The sequence below is a fragment of the Ostrinia furnacalis genome, unplaced genomic scaffold (genome assembly GCF_004193835.3).
Source record: "Ostrinia furnacalis isolate ACB-3 unplaced genomic scaffold, ASM419383v2 OfSCF7013, whole genome shotgun sequence".
Lineage (NCBI taxonomy): Eukaryota > Metazoa > Arthropoda > Insecta > Lepidoptera > Crambidae > Ostrinia > Ostrinia furnacalis.
The window spans coordinates 1,241,472-1,268,111 of NW_021137252.1; the positions used below are offsets into that span (position 1 = coordinate 1,241,472).

At 38.7% G+C, this 26,640-nt stretch overlaps 1 protein-coding gene across 1 annotated transcript; it reads right to left on the reverse strand.

The window, feature by feature from the left end:
* Window positions 1-18,397: 18,397 nt before the first annotated feature.
* Window positions 18,398-19,586, reverse strand: LOC114363142 (uncharacterized). The gene is made up of 4 exons (XM_028318784.1): window positions 19,531-19,586; window positions 19,346-19,420; window positions 19,081-19,152; window positions 18,398-18,868 (listed from the first exon to the last, which is right to left on the reverse strand). The coding sequence occupies exons 1-4, from the start codon at window positions 19,584-19,586 to the stop codon at window positions 18,442-18,444; spliced, it is 630 nt and encodes a 209-aa protein (XP_028174585.1). The 3' UTR covers window positions 18,398-18,441.
* Window positions 19,587-26,640: the final 7,054 nt, after the last annotated feature.

Consider the following 26,640-nt stretch of genomic DNA (forward strand, 5'->3'; position numbering starts at 1 on the left):
AAGTTTGAGCATCTTGGACGTGTATATAATTTACCGGGTCCACAAGTAGAATTATCTTGGTCTTTGCTTTGAGATCTAGCTTCGGATTTACCGTTACGCCATCGGCAGGTTCAACGCATNCACCTCTATGGAAAAAAGATAAATTACGACACCTAGGCTGTTTAACTGAAGTAAAACTTCATTATTATTTAGAACAATAATAAAATTCTCATAGTAATATCCGATACACGAGAAACTTATTTCTATGCATCAGAAATTAATTATTTACTTACACTGCCATTTCATAGGCTTTCCAAAGTCACTTTCGCTAAGTACTTGCATTTAAAATTAATATAATCTGATAAAGATAGATACCTATTTGCGACATTACTTCAAATACTATATTTTTGGAATCGCACGCGAGACAACTTTTCCTATTTATTTTTAAATCACACGAAATGCCTGTCGGAAATTATTTTTATAGAACTATCAACAGAAGCTATAGAAAGGCTACTTAATCGCTCTTCATATTTTTAAATTACTATTAGAAATTCCTACTTTTTTTTTTTAAATATCTACGTCACTATCATCGTTATTTCCCAACTATAGTGTTCCACATTTCGAAGAAATTGCAAAAGAGCGATATTGGAAATAGTGATTAATTCTAAGAAACAATTTAATTCCCAGTTAGCTGAAGGTTTCAGCAATAAATTGCTGATTTATAGAGGCACTAGCTTCTTTTAGTGGAGTTGTAATACTTATTTTATAGTCTTAAGTGCTGTGAACTATCATGTGAGATACAGAAACCTTGTATCATATTAATTCTAGCTAATACAACGCCATATCTGTTAATAATACGTATAATTGTGCCCACTTAAGCATCACGGCCTTTTGGCAATCAGACTGTATTAATTCGCATACAATAACCACGCATGCACAGGTAATTCCCATTAGACGTATTATATAGTATTAGCCTTTCCGCCCCGCGGCTTCGCCCGCGTGCATTTTTGTCTGTCACAGAAAAACATTATCGCGCGCGTCCCTGTTTCAAAAACCGGGATAAAAACTATCCTATGTTCTTTCCCGGGACTCAAACTATCTCTATGCCAAATTTCATCAAAATCGGTTGCGAGGTTTAAGCGGGAAAGCGTAACAGACAGACAGACAGACAGACAGACAGACAGACAGTCAGAGTTACTTTCGCATTTATAATATTAGTTGGGATTGTTGATATACACCAAGAAATTTCAGTGGTTGTTTTTCCGCAGTAAAATGATTAGTAGTGCAATAGATTAAGTAAGCTTTTTACATAAGTCAAAAAATGCCTGTACGGAGCTGCACCAGCACCAGTCTGTTTATGCTGTAGGTGTTATGGTATTACTTTAGTGCGGGAGCTTCTTTAACTTTAAACGTTGACTTTTAAGAAAATCTATCGCTTTTTTCGCTTTCGAGTTGATGATTATTTTTTTGAGAACAAACATTTTTTTAAATAACTGCATGATTCTATGGTAATTGGCATGTATGTAAGTGCGCACATTACACCGATTTGGTATCGGCCGATTCTTCATACAAATTAGAATCGGGCCCAACTATCGCCCAACTAAAAGTCGGTGGTCTGCGCCAAGAATAAAGGTACCTAAATACACACACCGGCAGATTTAGCGGAACGCAAAAAAAAGTATGAAAATAAGGAAAATTACTACAGCTCAATGAAATATTTATTATANCCTTTTTCTGACTTGAACCCTCCTCCTAACGACAGAAATGATCAATCTGTACCGTTGGTTACTGCCATGGGTGGTCGATACTGATCAACGACGTCTTACGGCAGCCGATTTGTATGCATGGCCGTTACTTCTCATTTCATCTGCCTTAATGATTTCTGACGGTGCTAAGCTGGGCATAATAAACCCTTATAAGTAACTGAATGCTTACACAACAAAATTCTCAGAAAAAAACATCTTTCACGTAAAAGAAATCCAAATTAGCAAAAGCTTCATTCAATTCAAAACACTCAACGAAACTGTTGATGGGGTAATTTAAACAAAATAATTAAAAAAATATACTGTTGGCAATTATTTTTTTCATATTTAGAATTAAATTAAAAAATAATGTCATAATTAGGCATTTTTTTCCTAAAATAATGATGATATTGATGCTTTTTTTTCCGTTCCTCTAAATCTGCCGGTGTGTGTAGGTTCTGCCGCGGGAAAACAACCACAAAATGTTACGGTTTATAGCCCAGCTATTAGACGGTCGCTTAAATCGCTGACTGCATTAGGTGCTCTGGTCAATGGATTGATACACTGTTAGGCTCCATTCACCCCTTAACCGCCACTAAGCCACCACCGACACGGAACTAAATTGGAAGACGGATTAAACTGGACCCATTCAGATATTCTACGCGTCAGCCTACCTACAGCAACCGCAAAGTAGATATAACGTGTACAGTCAGCTTCAAATAGTTCGTGACATGAAAAGTGGCCAAAAAGTTGATAACACAATCTGTTTAATGAAAAGTATAATGCTACATGTCTACATTTTAATAAGTTCTGAACATAACCTAAGCGACAGAAAGAAAAACAAGCATAAAAAATAAAGGAAAGCAAAATTCAATTGTTCATTTACATGTTTTCATATCTTGTTTATTATTAGTCCAGTCAATAAAGCATTATAGATGAAAATCCGTGGAACACAATTTCTGACTTCGGGACTTTATTTAGACTAGTTACACTCACCGGGCCCGGCCATTCTTACAGGTAGGTGAAAAAAATTGTTTTGTTTAAATACCAAAGCTATCAAAATTTATCTAGTTATCTAAGTTGTTATGACACGTTTAGTTCTTTAAGCTTCATTAACAGTTTTAGTAGTAGTTCGGTGCACTATAAGAAACTGAAGGTGTTAAGTTTGACCACACACCACACCGGGAGTTTATTAACCCTTTGCATACGAAAAATTTTGATGACTAGAAAAATCCGTGGTTGCCCCGACACGAAGAATTGGTACGTCGGGTCGCGCTTATGTTATCACATGACGGGGTAGGATTAGCGGTAGGTGACCGCAGAGGTCAGAGGTCTGTTAGGTCGGTGAGGTATTGTGTTAACGGGGCAAAGGCTGAGACAACGCCTAGGCAATATTACAAGAATGTTCGGTGTTTTGTTCGTACTAAATAGGACATCAACATCTTTATCTACTGACTATTAATGTGAGATTGCTAACACTATTTTTAGTAAGAAAGTGCACTTATAATGCATAAGATCATATGCTGTAGACAAAAAGATTATGGCAATTTTCATCCAGTGCGAAAATACATGTAAAACGAAATGTCGTATCTATGACCAGCGCTATCAATCGAAACCTAAAACCAATAAGAGGAAACCCAAAATTGATTGCACGATGTGGTCATCGCGCGCCGCAATTTGATTCCAGCAAACGTCAAGTTGTAAATGTGCGATTCGTAACTCTATTTCCAACAGCAGCGTAGCATCCATAACCGATATCGCCCGAAGCGCAACGGGGTTAATACTGATTGGAATTGCTCAGGTTGGTAAACGTTTGGCAGTCTTGATTGAATGTTGTACGGTTCTACCTCTAGCTTGCTCGCTTACACGTCGCTTGCAAGCAGCAGACAGTTAGCATTACTGATGTTTACATTTGCGATTGTTCGCACAAATTGGACTGTTTGACGAAAAGCTTTGCGATTTGTCTCATATTTATAATTGAAATAGCATTTGGCCTGCTTCTTCATACACTAGGACTTTAGATATCTTGACAGAGGTGTCTGGACGTAAGAACGTGTGTCTGGCATTTCCTAATAAACGCTTCGTAAGGAGTAAGCGTATCCGAGAATCCACGCAGTACCTAGTGTGGTAAGTTATTATAAGAAACGATTACGCCGTGATTTTATCTTTGTAATTTAAAACTACTATCCCAACATTTAACTTAACAACATTTTAAAACGCTCTGAAGTACAAACATTCTCCAAGCTCCCAACAATGAGCTTGGAACAAAAAGCGGGATTATTAGCTTATCTTACTTGAAGACGTCTCATTAAAAGGAACGGAACTGGTATCTCTTTGCAGCGGTAAGCTCGGCCAGAGTTTACCGCTGCAAAGTTTTGATTAACGGACAAGCGGAGGCCGCCGACGCCATCTTATTGGCTTCAAGAAAGAGCTTATTCCTAGGCAAATCCCTAGACCACAGATTAAATAGTAAAATTATCAAGCTTTCTATTATTACTGTTTAAATAATGCTTAAAAACGAGATAATTACATATTAGGTAAATGAGATTTCAGGATTTTTAAATACATAGGTATTTGCACTTTTTCTGTCTACAAAGTTCACGGCAAACCGCACCAGTCTACGCGCACATATCGGCTGCATTATTCGGACATTACAGGCGGCATCCCAAGCATTACCCGCCGACACTAAGCCGCCGAAATTCGCCGGCGAGCCGGTGGATTCCGTGCTATGCACAGAGTAGTTTAGCTTATCAATACATCTTCTTAAGGCTGATTTACACGTATTAAGTAGTTAAGTAGGTAACTAAATTTTAACTAAAATATAATTGATTAAATTGCATGTAAACACATAATTTAGTAGAAAGTCGCAAGTTAAAATTTAGTAGTTATCTAAATTTTAAGTTGGAACTTGTGTTTACATAAAATGTAGTTACCTACTTAACTTAAGTACGTGTAAATCAGCCTTTATAGCTGTCAATTCGTCAGTTGATAGAGACTGAATGGTGTTTAGATATAGTTAAGCAAAATGTGTAAGAATGTCCGCGAGTGGAATTCTTGAAAAATAGTCAGCTTGAAATCCTTTGAGGCATGCCTAGATCATTTCACTTTTATTTTCCAGCCGTTTGGCGCCGTGTTTGCGCAATGTACGTTTTTCAGAAGGGCAGCCTTTGAGTTTCATTTTTTGATTGCCAGACTAATTATTTGATAAAAGTTAATGCAACGAATTAAGGATGCTGACAGTTGGAAAATTGAAGATAAGCATCTGAAATCTTCTGTAATTTTGTGCTACAACTTAATGAGATCACAATAGAACCGTCAGAGCATAATGTAGCTGTCTTTACTAATTTGCTCAACAGCACGAATGCATAATTTCTCTTATTGTTTGTAAAACCGTGTGCACACCTTACCCAATTCCATTTCGAGATTGGATGTATACCTACGTTAAAAATATTGTTACACAAATGGTCACAAATTATTTGAAGTAAAGTAATAAATTTTCATACCATATTTACAAATTACAAAGCATTGTTTGAAAAACTTTACTCTTCATAGGCATTCTATTGCCGACTTAACAAGTACAAATATTTTAAACCTTGTTGAATTGTACTGCTAAAATTTTGATAATTCAAAGGTATTTTGGGAGTACAAAGCTAATTTATATCGGTATTTCAAGATTCTGTACCCTGGAATCCCCTTCTCTGGGTACCTACTTTGTCATATTTAATATATTTTTTTTGATAATGATTATAATTTCATAAATATTATTAGTTTGTTCTTTTATTTGAAAAAAACTTTATTGCACACTATAAGAGTGCAAAATACGAACTTAATGCCATTAAGTTCACATTTTTCATTGATTTTAATGTCTCTTCTCTCTCTCTCTTTCTATGCCTAAAATGTTATTTGAAACGAACGGCAAAGTATGCTTAGTCTAAGTACTTACATGCCGGCAAGTGCGCTGTGATGTCCGACAGGTCAATCTCCGTCCGCTCCCTCGGCGCGTGTTTCTTCTCCCTCTCTCTCTCCCTATCCCGCTCTCTCTCGCGGTCCCTCTGCTCGCGGGAGTGGTGCAGCTGCGGTGGGGGGTGCACGTGCGGTCNGCGGTCCCTCTGCTCGCGGGAGTGGTGCAGCTGCGGTGGGGGGTGCACGTGCGGTCTGGGGTGGGGGTGGGGGTGTGGATGGGGGTGGGCATGGGGGTGGGGATGTGGCGCGGCCGGGCGGCGCGCGGGCGGCGAGCCCAGCTCTGGCGGTGGGGGGAGCTCTGAGTCGCCTGCGCAAGAGTCGTCGTCCGAGCTTGAGGCTGGGGACAAATAGGGCGCTTAGTTTCAGCACAGAATACATTATAGTAGCAACAATCGTTGATTTTTATATCTTTATTGCGGCCGAGAAATACTGATGTCTATTACACCCACATAAATCACGGATGGGAAAACAATAGGCGTGAAATTGTGGAAACTGCGGGTATAATATTTGGGCAATAATTAGAAGTAGTTTCCTCATCAGCCAGACAGTTTTGACAGTTCCAACACTTCCAACTCCTTGCCAGACAGTTTTTTTAGAATAGCTGTCAAAACCACGATGACCTAAACTTCATGATTTACCAAAATTCTAACCTATATTGGGAGCATACGCTGACAAACTTTCAGCTTTTATAAAATGACGCAGGTCTGGCGTTCACTATCTCTTAGTATATACCGGACCGGATAGAAACCGGCTCTGACACACTCCTTAGGTTTCAGACTAACTTAGGATAAGCTCAGAACGTTTTATCGACAGTGCTTATAACACAGTCTAACTTTAAAAGAAGAGTAATTCAAAATAGATTAGCGACCGCGAGAGCTGCCGCTAATCACCCTCGAACTTACAGCATAAGTGCAAGCTTCAGGTGTGATAACGTTTAAATATTTTTATCAACAAAACCACGATTATTTTGTGGATAAATATGTTTAAACCTGAATTCATCAACAAACAGTCGATTTATTTATAGATCAATGAGTACAAAACAAAATTGAAATCAAATAACAATTAAGTAAGCGTGCGTATTATGAATTCCATTTTTATAAAGAGAAGAAAGCAAAAACTTAATGACATTCACCGCTAAACATAGGCCTCCCCTATGATTTCCATATTGCGTTGTCGGTAGCGGCCTGCATCCAGCGCCTTTCTGCTACCTTTATGAGGCCGTCGGTCCACCTTTTGGGTGGACGGGACGTCCCACGCTGCGTTTTCCGGTACGTGGCCTCCACTCCAGAACCTTACTTTCCCGTCAGCCGTCAGTTCTGCGTACTATTATGATCTTACACATCATAGAAGTGGATACTTACAGAGATCGTGCCTCTCCCTGTCAGGGCTCTTGGCCATCATTGAGGTCCTCTTGGAGGGCATGGGCAGCGAGGGCTTGGGCCTGTTCTGCATCTCGGCCAAGGCTTGCTGGACTGCCTCTTGTCGCACCTCTGTAAAGAAACATTGTGGTTAGAATGCGGTCAGGAATTTCACCGTTATTTTGTTGTGCTTAAGGTATGATTTCGTAGACGACTCCACGCAGCAGCAGAAGTGTCATCGCGACATTATTGGTTTCTATGTATATCTATGAAATAACTTTCGTTGCTGTCGAGAGACATGCCATTGAACATGTATTTCATAGAAATACATAGAAACCAGATCTCGCCACGACACATCGCTTCGCTTGCCGCGGCTGCGTGTAGTCTGTTTCGAAATTGGGCCTTTACATCATCAACACATTTTCTTATTATGAGATTATCAAAAACAAACAGGGTTAATCTGTGATTTAAAGATGTTAGGTACAACATATACATTTGGCATTGTGTTAAGGTGGTCACAGACGGATCACTTGTGCAGTAGTTGGCGTGTATCAACAAATTACACATGACACGTGCGTGTTTGCAAAGCCGTGACGTGTTTTGTATTCACACTTTTCATTCTACAAAAAATATTTTAGATTTATTAATACATCCCACCCATTAATAAATGTAAAGTGGACAGGTTTTGACGAGTTATTAATAAACATTTTTTTTGTGTCTGTGTTGTATTATACGCTCAAAACTCTACGTAAAGTGCTCTAGGTTATAGCATTCGATAACTTTAATGAAAAATACCACAGAATGCTCAACTTCAATGAATAAATAATTAGCAATCTTCCACTCGCAGTTGACCAATACATTTTAATGCAGCAATTTCAAGTAAATTCAAAAACTTGCATGCTCTAACAATATTCTACAAACGTGCACACAGTGGCGAAATGAAATAAAAGGGAAACTCATGCTCATAGCGATAAAAAGTGTATTCATAATCTGAAAAGGAAGAGAAGAAGAACTACCTATTCCGCAAAATCTACAGAGAAATGGAAAAAAAGCTGTGCAAAAGAAAAATATTGCTTTCAAATGCAACATGCAATCGGATTTCCCGCTAAACGAGAGACTAATGCCCATTTTCACCATCAATTTTGAAGTGACCCCTAGCATAACAGGAATTGTGTTTTCATAGGTGTCACTTAAAAACTAAGGATTGATGGTGAAAACGAGCATAAGTGTATAGGGTACGTACTTGGTAGATGTGTCTCCAGGTAGATGTATACGAAAAGAAATCCGATATCAATTTCACTGCATTTATTCACCACACGGCGGGTAGGTAAACAGTCACAATGCCAGTACATACGTTGAAAGTTCATACAGAAGGAGTATGTAATAATATATGACGAGCATACAAAAATACAAGAACGATCGCGAACGGTGTTACTGAATTTCAGTCGCACAATTGCACATCGAGCGGCGCGCGCGCGTCACGAACGGGTTGCGGAGTTCCACTGGAGCATATTTGTTATCCGCCTCGTGTGACGAGCGCTTAGCGTTTACCCGTGTCGATAATGCATTGTCGATACCGATATCGATGATTCAATACAAATGCAAGAGTTAGTTTTAATAGTTATATTAGTGTGTAAGTATTAATATTTTAAATCTAGGTTAGTGTTTTATTTATTTTAAGTTAGTTTAATGTTTACAATTAATTTTGAAGTTGAGTTTTATGGATTAAGTTTTAAATTAATTTTGAATACAAAAAGTGCTAGACTGTACATAGTAATTTGTACTTTAATGTAGGAATATAATATGTTAGTAGCCTACATCACTCCCNGTGAAAGAACCTAATACTTTTTGTTCAAGAAGTAGTATAATTATTGAGTAGTTAAGAATCCCCGCAGATTACAGACTTATACTTAGTCGGCCGATAGTTGGGCCCTATTCTAATTTGAATGAAGAGTCGGCCGATACCAATGTGCGCACTTTCATGTTATGTCCATACTGTTTAACAGCCCGATCAAACTAATGGCCGACAAAAAGTCTGTCTGCGGCTAGGCTTACTTAGTTGATAATTTTTTTACATAATCAGTAATAAATAGCTAATTATTTAATCCACTTATGCCCGTTTTCACCATTAATCCCTATTTTTAAGTGACCCCTATGACAACAAAATTCCTATATTTGTTACCATAGGAGTCACTTAAAAATTAGAGATTGATGGTGAAAACGGGCATTAGGCAATTAGTATTCAGTTATACGCAAACGACTTAAATAAGTATTCGATTTCAATATTAAATTTAATTATGTTAAATTTTAATGAAGTACATTTCACAGCTTCGTGAAGTGGATGTATTACACGGGTAATTGGCTAGTATAACGTACATAATTGGCTAATCACATTAATTAATAAGTAACAATACCACGCTAGCGTAGGAGGCGATTACCTATTACGCAACATTAGTCGAAGATAGAAATACAATTCATTTCTTACAACTTTGATAAACAAACTTTATACTTAGACGAAATCAATCAAGAGATAACTTTTTGAATAAAATTGATAGTCTGATATATTTTCCATAAAGAAACTGTCACTGCCAAACTAATTCGCAGACAAAAGTAATCGGACGATTGATAATGATGGATTTAGAAACTTCAGTCACTTCTTAAAGCTTTTAAAGGCTTTGAGCTATGAGAAAAACTAGAGAAAACAATGTATGATTGATAAAGAGGTAGGTACTTTTGTAAGTACATAGTTTGCATTATTATGTGTATACTTATTTTGGTTATAAAATACGAAAAATGATGATAAAACCGTCAATAAAAATGCACTGGAATTTTATATTCATAATTTTGTAAAAAACTCGAACAAACTGCTATATAGGTACTTGCTTGTGACACATTAGTCACGATAAGTAAAATAATAAACACAGCTACTCCAACTTTATTATCGTTTAACGGTGATTAAGACCAATTGGTTCCACATTTGTCTCGCCAGTTAAGATGAAATGTTTCTTATTTTATCACAGCGAGATAAACTTATCTCTATGCTAAAAATAGTTTGGGCTGTCGAGCCAGTAATATTCGATGATAAGTATATTCTGTACTTACTTACTTACTAAGAATTCGGAATATTTTGAAAGTACCTAAATATCTATTTTCGGTTCCAAATCGGACCCATAAGAAAAGTTAGACGTATTTAAGCATTAGATCCACGTTCACGTCAAAAATCTCATGATCGAGAAAGAATTTGTATTCCACAAATGTGTACGACCAAAATACTTTCCGAATCAAAAGCGTCGCGGCAAGTATCTCGAATATTCTCAAATTCAGTTTTCCAAAGCTCTCGTTGGATTTATTTAAGCACTAAGCTTATGCGCCGCCGGAGCTTTTATAAAGGGTTTTATTATTTCGGTTCCAGTTTCAGATAATAAAAGCGGCAAATATCTGAATTTTGATCTATAGACGGATTGAGTTATGATACGAGGGNTCACTCCCCCCCAGAGACCGTCATGGGCGATAAATATTAGGGAATCGGACTATACGGCCTGACCTAGTGGTCCTAACAATATTTTGTGGTGAGTCTGGTACTGGTAAAACAGTAGAAGTAGGAGTGGGAGTGGGAGGTGATTTGGGAACGAGAGTTGTAGGAGATGGAACTGGGTCAAAAAGCATATAAGCCGGCTTAAGGCGGTCTATGGAAACTGTTACAGTTTTGCCTTTGACTAGTATTTTAAAGACTTTATCCCCTCTCTCAATTACTTCGTATGGGCCGGAGTAGGGAGGCTGTAAAGCGCCTCGCAATGCATCGTCCCGTAAAAAGACGTGGCTGGAAGTGGCTAGGTCTTTGTAAATAAAGATTTTGTCTTTGCTATGACGTGAGGCTGGAGATGGTTGGATCTTGTTGGCGAATTGGCGCAAGCGAGTGGTGAATTCCGAAATATCGGTGGAATGTGGGTCAGACGCCTGGAAAAATTCGCCTGGGAGGCGTAGGGCCTCGCCATAGACCAGTTCAGCCGAGGAAGCCTGAAGGTCTTCTTTGAAGGAGCTCCGTATGCCTAGCATGACTAAAGGTAAAGAGTCTACCCAATTGCAGTCGGCGTGGCACATTATGGCTGCTTTTAGTTGCCGGTGGAATCGTTCCACGAGGCCGTTACAGGATGGATGGTATGCGGTTGTTTTGCGATGTTTGAATCCAATCATTTTTCCAAGGTATTGGAAAAGTGTGGATTCAAATTGTCGCCCGCGGTCTGTTACAATATCCGTTGGACATCCAAATCTGGATATCCACGATATCAATGATTTGCCAACTGTCTCAGCTGTCATATCAACCATCGGTGTAACTTCTGGCCATCGTGTGAAACGATCCACGGCCGTCAGGCAGTATCGAAAGCCTTGTGATGGAGGCAGCGGTCCAATAATGTCCACGTGTATAAATGCGAATCTAGCGCGAGGTAGGTCGAAGGTGCCAAAAGGGGACGACACATGGCGATTCACCTTGGCGCGTTGGCATGCGAGGCATTTTCTGGACCACTCTCGACAGTCTTTGCGCACGCCAGGCCAAACAAAACGCTGTGCGATTAATTTAGCAGTAGCGTTCGCACCTGGGTGGCTTAAACTATGAAGACTGTCGAAGAGCTGTTTACGGAGATGCTTCGTGACGAAAGGTCTGGGTGAGTGTGTGCTGACGTCACAGTAGACTTCGGAGCTGCCTTCAAAGATTTTCAGCTTTTTGAGGCGGAGCGAAGTTTCACCGCTCAAGTGGCGGGTCAGCTCGGGATCTGAAGATTGTGATGAAGCAAGGACGTCTAAATCGATTGGTATCTGCAACTCATCGACTCGTGACAATGTATCGGCAACTACGTTATTTTTGCCTGATATGTGTCGAATGTCGGTCGTGAATTGCGAGATGTAATCGAGGTGACGATATTGACGTGGGGAACAGGTGTTTTTCCTCTCGTGGAAAGCGAAACATATGGGCTTGTGGTCAGTATAAACCACAAAATGTCTTGCCTCGAGCATGTGGCGAAAGTATTTTATACTTTCGTAAATGGCTAGGAGCTCACGATCGTATGGGGAGTATTTTTGCTGAGATGGGCTAAACTTTCGCGAAAAGAACGCAAGTGGTTGCCACGCTCCATCCTTCAGCTGTTGCAAGACTGCACCCATGGCGAGATCGGATGCATCTGTGACAAGCGCGAGTTCAGCTTGGCTGTCAGGGTGTGCAAGCAGAGCAGCATTGGCCAAACTTTCCTTGCACCGCTCAAAAGCCTGGAGGGCGTTTCCTGTCAAATCGACGGGCTGGGACGCCTTCACGGAGCCAGCAAGCAAAGCATTCAGGGGTGCTTGGATTTCAGCGGCGTGGGGTAAAAATCGCCTATAAAAGTTAAGCATACCTAAAAATCTCCTGAGTTGCTTAACTGTCTTGGGTGCAGGAAAATCGTTGATTGCTTCCACCTTGGAGTTCAGCGGTTTGGTGCCGGCTTCGGATATCTGGTAACCTAAAAAGTTTACCTGGCTGACGCCGAAGACACATTTGGCGGTGTTAATAACAATTCCGTAGTCCTTCATACGGGAAAAGAGCTGCTCAAGGTGGGTCACGTGGTCTGATTCAGTTTTGCTACTGACAAGGATATCGTCGACGTATGGGTAACAAAAGTCGAGGCCCCTAGTCATTTCATCGACGAATCTTTGAAATGTCTGGCCTGCATTCCTTAGACCAAAACTCATAAATGGAAATTCGAATAACCCGAAAGGTGTCGTGATGGCGGTCTTCTGTATATCATCCCTATAGACTGGCACCTGATTGTATGCCTTTACTAAGTCGATGGTTGAAAAGACTTTGCATCCAGAGATCGAACTAGCGAAGTCGTGTATGTGCCTAATAGGATAACGGTCAGGTATAGTCCGTGAGTTGAGTAATCGGTAGTCGCCGCAAGGCCGCCAACCGTTATCCTTCTTAGGAGCGAGGTGCAATGGCGAAGCCCAGGGACTATCAGAGGGACGCGCTGTGCCGTCATTAAGCATGAGTTGGAATTCCTGTTTCGCAATATTGAGCTTATCTGGGGCCAATCTACGAGGGTTGCAAAAGATAGGAGGGCCAGGGGTAGTGCGGATAAAATGGACGGTAGAATGTTTTGGAGCTGAATGTTTGCCTGAAGGGCGAGTAATTTCAGGGAATTTTGACAAAATCGTATCATATTTGGTGTTAGTAAATAAACATTTTACAGAAAATATATCGATGGCATTAGCATAAGTGGCGTTGGAATACAAAGAAGTTGTATTATCGATAAGGCGTTGGTTACGACAATCAACAATTAAATTATAAAAACTTAGAAAGTCAACGCCGATTATGGGTTTAGTTACATTTGCAACAATGAAACGCCAAGTGAAATTACGCCTTAGACCTAAATTTAAGCTAAGTTCGATATAACCAAAAGTATCGATACTTGTACCGTTGGCCGCACTAAGTTTGTAGTCTGTCTTAGATCGACGTTCACGAATCGCAGATCGGGGGTAAACACAAAGATCACTACCGGTGTCCACTAAAAATTTAGTATTCGAACTGCGGTCTGTAATGAACAGGCGACCTGAAGATGCATGGCAATCACTGGTCGCCATTAGAGACTGCCGGTGGAGTTTCCCGCTGGCTTGTAGTCGCATGGTTTGATGCATTTGCGTGCATTTTGTCCGTGTTTCCAATGGTACCAACATATGGGATGTTTTTTGTAGTTAGTATGAGATCGCGACCTGGATCTAGGACGTGACGTCACATTACGTTGCTGTGGTCGGGATCGAATGCTGGAACAGGATGGACCACGCGTGTGCTCTTCAAGCTTCAGTGTGAGATTTTCCACCATCCTTTTCAGTTCAGCTATTTCAGTTGATTGGTTGATATTATGGTGCGTTGAAGAAATTGCAGCTACGTTACAGGGTGATGTAATTTCTTGGATTCGGTCAGCCAAATCCGCTTGTTGGTCCAAAAGTTGGGTAGGTTGTGATGCCAACACAGTTTGGATATTTTGTGGAAGGCGGTTGCACCAGATCGTCCTGATAAAATCCTGGGGGACGGAAGGTCCAGCTAGGTCTTGGAGGTGGCGAAGAAATTGCGAAGGTTTCCGGTCGCCAAGCTCCTCATGCACTAATAGCTGTCTAACCTTATTCTCCTTGGAAGCGCAGAGTCGCTTAATGAGCTCGGTCTTGATTTTCTCGTATCGGTGTTCAGCCGGAGGGTTCAGTAAAATGTCCTTGACGGCTTTTGAGTGATGTATGTCAAGGTTGTTGATGACGTTTAGGAATTTTGTCGAGTCATCAGTGATGTCACAACACTCGAACTGACCTTCTAAGAGAGCGAACCATATCTCGGGCTCATCAGGTGAAAATGGAGGCACTTTCAGGTTCAATCGGCGCGCACTTGAAGTAGATGGTAATTTTATTTTCTTTTTCCGCTGCGTGACGTTGCCATTTTGCGATGTTGCCGTTTCGGCGTCGCTGCTGTTGCTCATCATGAGTGTCGTGTTGCACGAAGGTGGTCACCAGTATAGGGNAAAACGCTTCGACGTTTTGTTTCTTTACACGCAGGTTTATGTTCATATTCCAATATCCTCCCTTGGACATAAACCCATTTTTGTAGAGCAGTAGTCCAGCTTCAGTTGCGGAGTCCCTTTAGTCAGCGAGTCTGCCACCATCTCGCTTGACTGAATGTACTTGATGTCAATTTTCTTCAATTGTACCTTATTACGGACGAAATGGTGTCGTATGTCTATATGCTTGGACCTGGAATGATAATTTTCAGTACCTGCAAGTTTAATAGCGCTTTGGTTATCACATAAAATTAAGACAGGTATGGTAGAGCAGTAAGGCCAAAACTCTTCTTGCATTTGTCTTAGCCACATAGCCTCTTGAGTGCAGCTGGATAGTGACATGTATTCGGCTTCGGTGGTGGATAACGCAACAGTTTGTTGTCGGTGTGAGTTCCATGTGATTGCTCCACCTTGAAATAGAAATACATAGCCAGTACATGATCTTCGGTCATCTTCATTGCTGGCCCAATCTGCATCACAGTAACCATGTATTGATTTCTCATCAATGTTTTGTTTATAAGTTAACGCATAATTTTCTGTATATTTCAGGTATCTTAACACTCGTTTCAGCGCCACCAAATGCTGCATTTCTGGTTTTGAGTTGAATTTACTTAGACTGTTTACAGCATAGGATATATCTGGGCGAGTCCCTTGCGATAAATACAACAACGAGCCAATTATTTCTTGATATGAAGTTGTATCAACCGTTAAATTTTCTTCTTTATTCATGTTAAACTTTGTTTTTGGATCAATAGGTGTTTTCACACTCTTACAATTANTTATCCAGTAATATTGACTCCGGTTTCATTTGCACTGCAACAAAATTCTCAGAAAACACAGTTGAGCTGTGATAATTGGGTCTTGCTATTAATTGCTGAGCAGTGTACTGTTTTTTAGTTTTATTTCTAGTATCAACCCATTGATTTACTAATTTTACATCAAGCCGTTTTTCCGGATCTTCTAATGTTTTGCCGAAAATGCTATTATTCAAAAGTTTAAAAAAATCTTGTTCAAATGCAGACGTTGCTTTTTGTCGCAACTCGGTATTAAGATCAATGTACTGCTTTAGATAAGGGCTTTGTTTGAATTTTATTACTCTGTGGATTTTTTTTAGTTTCAAACCATGATCAAGGCATGCTTTTAAATGCACATAGTGAATAACATAGTTAAATTTATCGTATAAATTAGGTATTAACTTGGATGTTTTAGAGCCAGGTGGAGTAAATTTTTGGGGACAAAAAGGGAGTTCATTGTGTAAATCATGCAACTGTTCTGGATATTCTAAATCTATTTCTAAAATATAACCCTCTTCGGCATCGTCGGGCGTGTTTATAATTTCGTTGGCATTAAATTCTGACACATTTAATAAGTGAAAATCAGAATGAGGTAAATACGAGCACATTGCATAACCGTATAAATTGTTACAATCTATATAAAATAAGTAATTATCTGGAGAAGATGGATCGTAATCAGGCAAGTATTTATTATTTGCCTTCGCATATCTAGTGGAAACTTGACAAACACCACCGCGGATACCCTTTTGGATTAACCGAATTATTTCCAAGTCTTCAATTAGTTCAAGTTTTACTTTGGTCAAAAGTAGCATAGCATCGAAGCTTAAACTTGGAGCGGTAAGATAAAACGAAGGATCTAAATTATAATTAGTTTTACAAGTATACCGAAATTTTTCAAATACATCGGCCAGTAAAAGTACGTCTGATTTTAAATATAACTTTGTATATTCTCCTAGATTTTTTAAATTAAATGTTTTCCAAACGCGCTCGGCATGTTTATAGTCAGATTCTGAAATAGTACACTCATTCAAACTACTATAAAAATTATGGCGTGAAGGTAATTGTTTTTCTTTATACGATTCCCAGTTAGTCATGTATTCATAAGGGTATACACCTTTGCGCCTTAATAACTCAAACTGATTTTTTTCAGAAAAAAAACGCGATAAATGTGTAAAATCATGTGTGTTTAAATTAGAAACCAGTTTTTCTAGGCTTGTCCCTAAAAATTTGAACGAGTCAACAAATCGAACTGCCATGTAATGATTATCATCTGTTGTAAAAAACTTAGTGAACGATATATAATTTTCTTTAGTTTTGGCTATAACTTTTATTGGTCCCGATATTTCTCCCAATTGCCTTATAAATAGATGACTATCGTAGCCGGATAAATTATGGAAAAATACCGGTACGAATTGCGGTAAGCGGTATTTGAGATTACAGTATGAATGTGCGGGACCGCGGTACCTGCCGGTTAAGTGACAGTGGTCCCTCACTCTATCGTCAAATAACAACTGATTGCAAAGATAACATTGCTTCGATTTAGAAAATGATTCCGATTCTTCTACTGTTAACTTTTTCATTGGTATTTTGTTTTTATATAATTTTAATATTTTAGATATGTCTTTCTTAAGATTCTCAATAAATATTTCAACGCAATTTTTTCCAAGATAAGATACGTACCGATTCAAGGAACTGTCATATGAACAAACAACGTAATATGCAAATGCAGCCGGAACATGTTTTTGGAAGACGTTCGTAGAATTTGAAGTCGGTCCGTCTGGACTTGGTTGTAATAACGATTCGAAATCCGCGTAAATAACGAACGGCATGTCTTGCATTTTTTCATAGTTTTTAAACTGTATAAGTGTGCCGGGTTTTGGTAAAACAGTAGCAACGCCACCGCATATATGAGTATTTAATTTAATTTCGTTTTTAAAGAATACCATACAATCATCACAAAAAAATATTTTGTTGTGGTTTTTTGTTATTTGCGACCTTAACAAACGACTTAAATTTTTTATCCAACAATAATGCGTTAGATTTCCCTTTTCTAAAAATAATAAATTTATATGGTTCTTTTTCTTGTTCTGAGTGCGGTATAATGGTCCAACAATATTAGTGTTGTTTTTAATTCCATAAACATTGACACTTATACTGGGATTATTCTTTTCAAAAGTTTTTATATCCGAAAAATTTACAGGAAATGACATGTTTTTTGTATTGAGAACGTTCTCAAAATGAGGATATGAAGAAGTTCGGTGAGCATTACTCTTAGCAGGAAACAATGCTGCCATTATGCTCCACAAAAAACAAAATTTATCACTGTTTCGAACATTAATACAAGCTCGTTTTAGTTTCAAAGCTTTAGGTAAATCTATAAATTCGGATGCTTTTAAAGGATTAAATTTGTTTATGTTAATTTCTAAGTGCGAATTACGGAGAAAAGACCAACCGCTGTCCCTTTCTTGCATTTCGTCAATTTTAGTTGAAATAATAGCTATTGCTTGTGAGAATATTTCATCAAACGCGTAGTTCTTATGTATGGTAAAGTTCTCTGTAGCAAATGATTTTAGCTCAGATTTGTTAGAGTCATTAGTTCTAAGAGAAAATTCTGCAAATAATTCGAAGTTGACTTTAAGGCTGTTAAATGCTAGTTGTCGCGCTTGTATGAGTTGCCGCACGCGCGCACGCATGCTGCGCATGAACTCGGCTGGCGTCTGCACGCCTTCATCCCTATTGCGCAATCGATACGTAGCTATTCGACTACGGAATGCACTACTTATTTTTTCTATACCATCTCCTAATTCTATTGCTGAATTATTTTTATGTGTATTACTTTTGAGATGAGCTGAGAAACTATTACTTTTAACTGATAAATCGCACACTGTGCAATATATCGTTCTTTGAGACATTATAAAAAAGTTTAAAACCTACCTAACAACTTTGAATGAAATTAAATAGACTGGGTGAAAAAACTAAGATATAAAAAAGTATTTTATTTTATTACCTTAAATAACTAATTAATAACAAATTACGAACTATTTTTTTTATCAGCGAAAAAAGTACCGTCCTCTTCGAATGCCTCTCGCGCACGCGTGACGAATTGCCGCAGTAGGTCAAGATGTTCGGCGTTAGAGCTGCTTTGGTATTTGAGTGACAATACCGCCTTCTCCCAACGATCTTTCGGCTGCACAGCTCGTATCTCGTCCGCGTTGTAGAGGCGCAACTCCACGAAGAGATCCCCAGGCAGAGAGGCGGTGCGGCGCAGGACTCCGTCGGCCACTCGGCGCGTCAGCACGGACTGCAGGCGGCCGGGCTGGCTGCGCGCGCGACTGCTCTCGACGTCCGCGTCGTCGTCCAAGTCCAGCTTCCACCCTGAGGCTCGAGTTCGTTTGTCTCCACTCGAGCTCTCTGCTGACTTGCGTTTGGTAGACGACTTTTTCGCTGATGATTTAGTTCTGAAAAAAAAAACAAACGTTTGAATTAAATATTCTTAAACAGTTTTAATTATTTTAGTTGGAATGAGAGATAACTGGTAAAATTATAAAATTCCTACCGGAATACAAAGTCTTTGCTTGCAAAAATTAATAAATATTTATTTCAAAATACAATTATCATTACAACGCAAAGTAAAATACCTCAATCGTCATAAAAGTGATTAAAAACTTACGGTTTATTAACTGATTCCTCTTCAGAGTCGTCGAATAAATGTTTGGCTGTTTTTCGAGGTTTCTGCTTCAACCTGCCAACAAACACGGTCAAATTAGTTTAAAACAGTAATAAACAGAATTTCTAAGTATGAGTCTTTGTTCGCATAAATTAATAAATATTTGTTTCAAAACAGAAGTGAGTCCCGCGTATTTAATTTAAGTACATAGGTACATTACAGCGCAAAGTAAATACGTGAAACGTTATAAAAGTGATTAAAAACTTACGGTTTATTAACTGATTCGTCTTCAGAGTCGTCAAATAAATGTTTGGCTGTTTTTCGCGGTCTCTGCTGCTTCAACCTGCCAACAAACGATCAAATTAGTTTAAAACGATAATCATTTTCACTTGTTTCAAACAAAAATAAATCGATTTATTACTGGAATATTACTTTGTCTATATTAAATCTTACCTTTTACAAGATGTTTCCTCTTCAGAATCTATGTCGACAGTGTTCAATTTGTACATATTATTAATCAGCCTAGCCGTTGCTACTAATGTTTTTTCTGAATTATATATTTCACAGCCAGCTTCATGAAATATTACTTTACAGCCATTTTTTACTAACTGACTGACAGACAACAAGTTAGTGCTCAATTGTGGAACATATAAAATATCTCTCACCTGTATGTGATTTATCTTGCCATTTTCACCAATCAAATCCAGATTAACATTACCAATCTTCTCCACGGCAACTGATGTATTGTTAGCAACCTTTATATTTTGTATCGGAGGTGCCCGGACATCATACATACAGTCAGGCATGTTAGTCATATGTAAAGATGCTCCAGAATCTACATACCATTCCACACTGTTCATATTTTCATGAGCTGCTGAAAACACTGCTGCAAAACCTTTATTATTATTATTATTCTTCTTTTTGTTATTACAGAACTTACTCATGTGTCCATACTTATTGCAGTTGTAGCAACGGGGGCCTGCTGGTTTATTATGCTGATTGCTGTTATAATTTTGTCGGGGGGTAGATTTGTGCTTTGTNCTTTCTTTGAATAATATCACGCAGCGCCATCTAGTTTCAAAGTAAGCAACTAAAATGCTTGTGTTATGGGTGCTAGCTTAATACATAATATCCATTGGATAGGATACTACCTAGAAACTATTTAAATACATAGGTACACATTATACATAGTAACACCCAGACCCATCACAGGAATTGAAATTCATCATTTCAATTTCTGCCCAGCCGGGAATCGAACCCGGGACTTCTTGCGTAGTATTGCGGCCTGTTGACCACTAACCACTCAGGTTGTTTTACTATGTAAAGGTACATGTGATCATATTGACTGATCGTGTGATGAGGTATGATCTCGTTAATTGCATTATTTCGTTTTTTTTTTGGTTGTTTATAGAAACGATAAGCATAACATAAGCAATAAATGCAGTGTTTCAACATTTTTGTAGAGTTATGTTTACTACCGACTGTACTTACATGCTCAAAACTGTGGTTTCAGCACTCAGCAGTAACAATATACTTGCATTATAACTTATAAGATTAGGGTTCCTTATAATTTGAAACCATTTTATCGCCTTTGTTAACATTTAAAAACATTATTATACACTAATTAATTATTTAATCATTTATCCGTCAATGGAAATTCTACAATATTATGTCAGGTGAGGCAAAAAAAACTCAGAATAAATTCATGATCTTTGATGTTAACTGTCTGTCTGTCTGTCTGTCTGTTACGCTTTCCCGCTTAAACCTCGCAACCGATTTTGATGAAATTTGGCATAGAGATAGTTTGAGTCCCGGGNGATGCGCTTACGCTAAAATTTCTACAAAGTGGTCAGGCGGAAGAGTCCCCGATAGTACCTACTACTACTATTCCTATTTATTTATATTAACCGGCAGACAGTGGTGACTGAGTTTGTTGCGGCGCTTCTTCTCAGCACTTGCCAAATGTTGGTCTCGAAGCGCTGGTAGGGTAAAAAGATTATGAGACATGTAGAGGCTCCTTAAGAGCAAAATGACGATTTGTAAGAACTATTTATTAGTCCAAACAAATAAAGAAATTTTGACTTTGACTTTAAGCAAAGGCTGCAGCTTTATAAAGCACAGATAGAGGTAAGATAGCCAGTTCCTCCGTGGTTGAGGATTCCGGGTGAAGCTCGCTTCCACCTTCGGCCTGATCATCACTTACCATCAGGTGAGATACAGGCCAAGAGCTTCCTCGTTGTGGATAAAAAAAAAAAAAAAAAAAAAAAAAAAAGTATGATAAAAAAGGCGAAAAATATAAAAAGAAACTCGTCATGGCTTAACTTGTGCGCTCGAGCTTCGACTGGAGCGGCATGCCACACAATAGGTTGAAAAGACGGACGGGCCGGACGAGAAAATATTTGACCGGACACATCCATAGAAAGGCAAATACATATGTCCGGCAAGCCAGACACTTGGCAACCCTAAACCCGACCGAACCGTATAATGACTTGTTGCGAAAAAGGTTGTCGAAATTCCATTAATTTAGTTGTGAGCGGAAAATTCGCGATTTCAAAGCTGCGCTACCCTCATGTGGTTTGGTCGAGCGGTTCCGATGCCAAATCTGAACATACAAAGCCGAATTAATTATGAGTTAGCATCTAAAAGCAATATGATGTATAGCCAACGATGGTTTGTAGTAGGTACAAAACAACGCTAGGAACTCGATTTTCTAATTGAAAACTTATTTATCAAAATTCTTTTTTCTTAATCATAAACTCTGTCCTGTAATTTGTCGTAGGGACTTTCGTTCTGTAATATAAAATAGACCTTAGGATGTGTGTTACAAGTTACCTTCAAGATTTTGACATCCAAGACGGACCAAGATAAATGGAGAACCCCTCACTTACGGTGGCATGCGACGACACATAAAATAAATTACAGTATAACTACTTACATAGTTACCTTTATGTATTAGTTGTAGGTAATTGGTGTGATTTCGTAATAAATATTAGCAGTAGTGTAAAATAAGCTGACAACTGAAGTAACATTGAAATGGTTCTAATGTAAGAGAAGTTAGCGCATGCTCAAATGCTGCCTACGGCCGTCTGGCTTAGTGGTTGGAGTACCGTACTACGCCAGAGGGCCCAAAGTCGCGGGTTCGATCCTCGCACAATGTATTAAACATGAATTAAATGCATACCGTGGACAGACGACCTTATAAAGGTAGCAGGAAGGCGCTAGATGCAGGCCGCTACCAACCGGCCAATCTGAAAAAGGCTTATGTTCAGCAGTGGACGTCATGTGGCTGAAGTGTTTTTTTTATACTTACTAGTACTAATTTGTATACTTCATAGGTGTTACACTAAATATTTGTTTCAAAAACATTATTTAGATGTGTCGGTGATCCTACAATTATTTAATTTTGCAATAAAAGCCTATGTTAATGAAGTCTTCGGGCAAAGTCTGTGGTCTCCGTTTACCCAATCTCTACACGTGCTTCGTGTAAAGCTTATTATCGTCGTAGCGCTTTGAACTTCAACCTTTATAATTATTGCGACCGTAATTAACGTACTAAAAATGTTTCCAGACTAATTGGGATTACAATGCGAGGTGACAGTTTTATTTTCAACGCGTCAGGACCGGATTTAACGGTTTTAGAGATTTAGTGCCGATTACCCGGAGTAATTACTACCTTACTATTCAGCTGATTAAGTTTTAAATTACGTTGAAGCGGAAAATTGGAAGTGTAATTTCTAAATTAATTAAAAACAATATATTTGATTTCAGTTTTAGTCTAAGTGGCAACGCGTAGGTATTATAACTAACGTCTGGTTTTATTTTTTCCGGTCAAAGAAAGAAAATACTCTCAGTCACCGCAGGCTACTACAATGGCCGCCCAACGGAACAGCGCGCAGGTTGGATTCAATCCTGAATCCTGAAAACAACTAAGGTCATCCCTTCCTTCTGTAAAAATGCATTTAATAGGTCCTCCGCCGTTGCACCGGCTCGGTCTGGTGTCCGGAAATGGCTCGCACCGAATAATCGCATCGATCGCCAAAAAACTAACCCACATACGCACAGGCAGCGTAGCCGGAATTATTAATCGAGGAGTAAGAGGGGTGTGTGCCTGGACGCGCAGGCGCGGGCGGGCGGCCGGCACTCCGCGAGGTAGGCTCGCGTGGCACGGCCGCGTCTCGCCGCCCGGCGCCGCCATGCCCGATCTGCCGGCCCCGGCGCCGCCCCGGCAAGCGCGGTAACCTGTCCCCATGCAGTGGCGAAAACTCACCAGGTTGAAGTCTTCGCCGGGAGGCCAGTCCCGCGCTCGGAGGATGCTCTGCTGCGGCCGCAGGAAGGTAGGCCCGATCGATAGCGCGCGCCGAAACCGACGCCGTCGCCCCTCCCGGCCCGGACCGACGCCGTTCGACGACCCCGACGTTAATGCCACACTTACTCATGGGCGCTCATTCCTCATGTCTGTACTCCTTAATCCAACGCCCTTGTACCAACTGCTACCCACTAATCACTGCTAACAACCGATTATGACATTAATCATGGCGGCGTAATTTGAAGAATTAGTTAATCGACGCACGTGAAGGGCGGTTAGCGGCTAGGTCATACGAATGTTGACTGTGTAATCGATTCCATCTACAAATATTGGCTGGCTGTTAAAGTGTGATTAATGAGTTAACTGCCCGCCGGTGTTTGCGTTAAGCGTGTGTACTAAGGACCATACGACCGTCACTTACATCGCCATTTGCTTTCAGTTTGAGATCTTGGTGATCGGTTGCTAACTAATCCTATAAGTACTGGTCCTATATGTAGAACTCAGTGGTTACAATGAAAAGATAATGGGTCATCTGAATTTCAGGCATATTTCTTATTGAATATTAACTATCGACAATTTGGTTACACTTTTTGCCCACTTTTTACAGCATAACGATTACATACCCTGATACTAAAATCTATTAAAACTTTGGATACAGGAATGTCCCTGAACGCTCAATCTAGGTTTCAACGATTGGCAACATTTTGCGATGCATTTTATGCTCCGGGAGGGTGCGCACTTGCGACTATTTCTTTGGATGTTTCATAATAATTGTTGAGCAACATGCTCCACAACATGTAACGTGTATGCCTAAGGGTTTACTTTATCACATTACACCTGACTAACATTTAAGCATATACTTATTCATCACAGGTATCTCAGTTTTAATTTATAAACACTCGTTTTCTCTTTTCCCTATCTCACTCGTTTTCTGTGAAAGATTGTAAAAAAAACATTAGTATACAGGGTGTTAGGTAAAAGGGTATATGAGCCGACACTAGCCCATGTTAACATATGCATATAAATGGTTTATTGAAGTCAGAAAATTGATATCATCATTTTAATTATTTTAATTTTCATACCAAACTGATTTTATACATTTTATTTATTAAATTAAAATGATGATATCAAATTTCTGACTTTTACCTAACACCCTGTATAGTTATTCCAATGGAGATACATATAATCTCCGCTGGAAATTATTTATATCCTGCATCCTATGTACATAATACTGTTGGCTATAAAACTTGAAGATTTCAAGAGAACTAGTTTCTCAGACACCTTTAGCTTTCCATCGATCTTAAACTTTACTTTCTTAAATAAGAAAACTTTTATTAGTAAAGTCAGGCTACGCCAATATCAAAGAATCTCCTTCGTTTGATGTTTTTTTCGCGAGAACTGGAAAATGTAAAGCAAAAGCATTCCCCGCCTTTTAGTTTTTTATAGCGTTTCTTTTGCTCTATTCGAATCTATCACTTCTGAATATTAAATTAAAACTGGCAGAAATGAATTCTGATTTTCTTACTTATTTTCTTGTAAAGGAAGCGGCGAGATGAAAGAATCAGTAAAAGTTTTTCCGAGAAAAGCACAAATGAACTGTTTGAAAAAGGCACGTCCAAAGTATCTCTATTATCTACTCTATCTCTAATTAATATTAGGAAAAGCATCATTAGAAAATAAATTTTCTTATTATCAGGGAGCGTTTATTTGCCACGCTTCTGGATTAATGAATGTTTATGAATTCTAATTTTTACACTGATTGATTGGTAAAACTTTGGGAACTTATCAAAATAAGCTGAATTATTACTTTTCGGTTATTGGTGAAGTATAAAATTCATTACAGAAAATTGGTCAGCTTCAGTCAGTACAAAATTACTCAGTGTAAAAGTTAAGTAATTTTCTTTTTTTCTAGAAATAAATCCATGAATTTCGTCGCCATATTTTTCATTCAACAGTTGACTATTAAACATATTTATTACCTAATTAAGGGGCAAAGCAATAATAATTATACCTCACAATGCCTGTCTTATTATGGTATTACATTTGTAATCAATGATATAGCTTTTAATTACCTATGCCTTGACTTATGCTTAACTACTTAAAATTTTATTTATAATGTTTTCTAAGGCATCCATCTATCCATTGTTGGTTCATGTACGTGTAAGTCTATAGTAGAGGCAATAATAGCCACAATAAAGTTGAATTCATATCGCATATAGGTCAAGCGTGACAGGAGTGAGGGCTACTGATAATTGAGGACACCATTATGTATTTATAAACAGCCTCTTGGCATTTACACCCCTCGGACCCACTCGATTCAATACAATAATCGTTGAAAAATAAGTTTTCTAAGTCCTAGCTAATAGATATTTTAGACAGGGATTTACTGGATAGGATAGACAATCAATTGATTTCCTTTTTAAATAAAGTTGATTTGTCACACAACCTGTGGTTAGAATACCTATAGGTAGGTACAGAGTAAGCTTTAAATCATTGGCATCCTTTTAAAATAAGCCTCTATTCATGATACATACATTCTCCAAGTATGAGACCAATCCAATGAGATTTTTTGTCTCTATTTTTACAATGTATTTGTAAAAGGATGCCAACGATTTTAATTTCAGTCTGTATTTTGTTGTTGACACACAAATCTGGGCATATTTCCCATAACTGTTTCCCATTGAAATCATTATTCTGGATTGTATCTTGTTTAATAGGTTTAATCCTTGGCTTTTGATGTTTAATGCTTCCTATTATTCCAAGAACGTTTCAATTTTGGAATGCTCAAATTATGTCAATATTCCATGCGAAGGAAATTTCAAATTCCACCGTTTGAAAGTAAGTTTCTCGTACTTAATTGAGTGTCTTGTCCTCAAACTAATGTTTAATTACGATTTTAATTGTAGCGTCCAACTAATGACGTGTCGATTAGCCTCCCGTAATTACAGCGTTGACCGTTACCACACCGTTACGTGTGCGATTTATTTACGTTCGACGTACCTATTATGTTGATGGGCGGGGTATGAAGAATCAATTCATAAAAAAAATGATAAAGATTATTATTATACTAAGATGATACCTCTCTAATTTAATATTTGTAATAAGTAGGTACGAGTTTTCAGAATAAATTGAAAGAAAGAAATCATTGTGAATAATGAAACGTGTTACGGCTATAAACTCCTTGTTATTATTATTTTAACCATATATTGCTTGCGATGTTATCGTCAATCCAAAGGATTTTGGCAGGTTGCCGATCA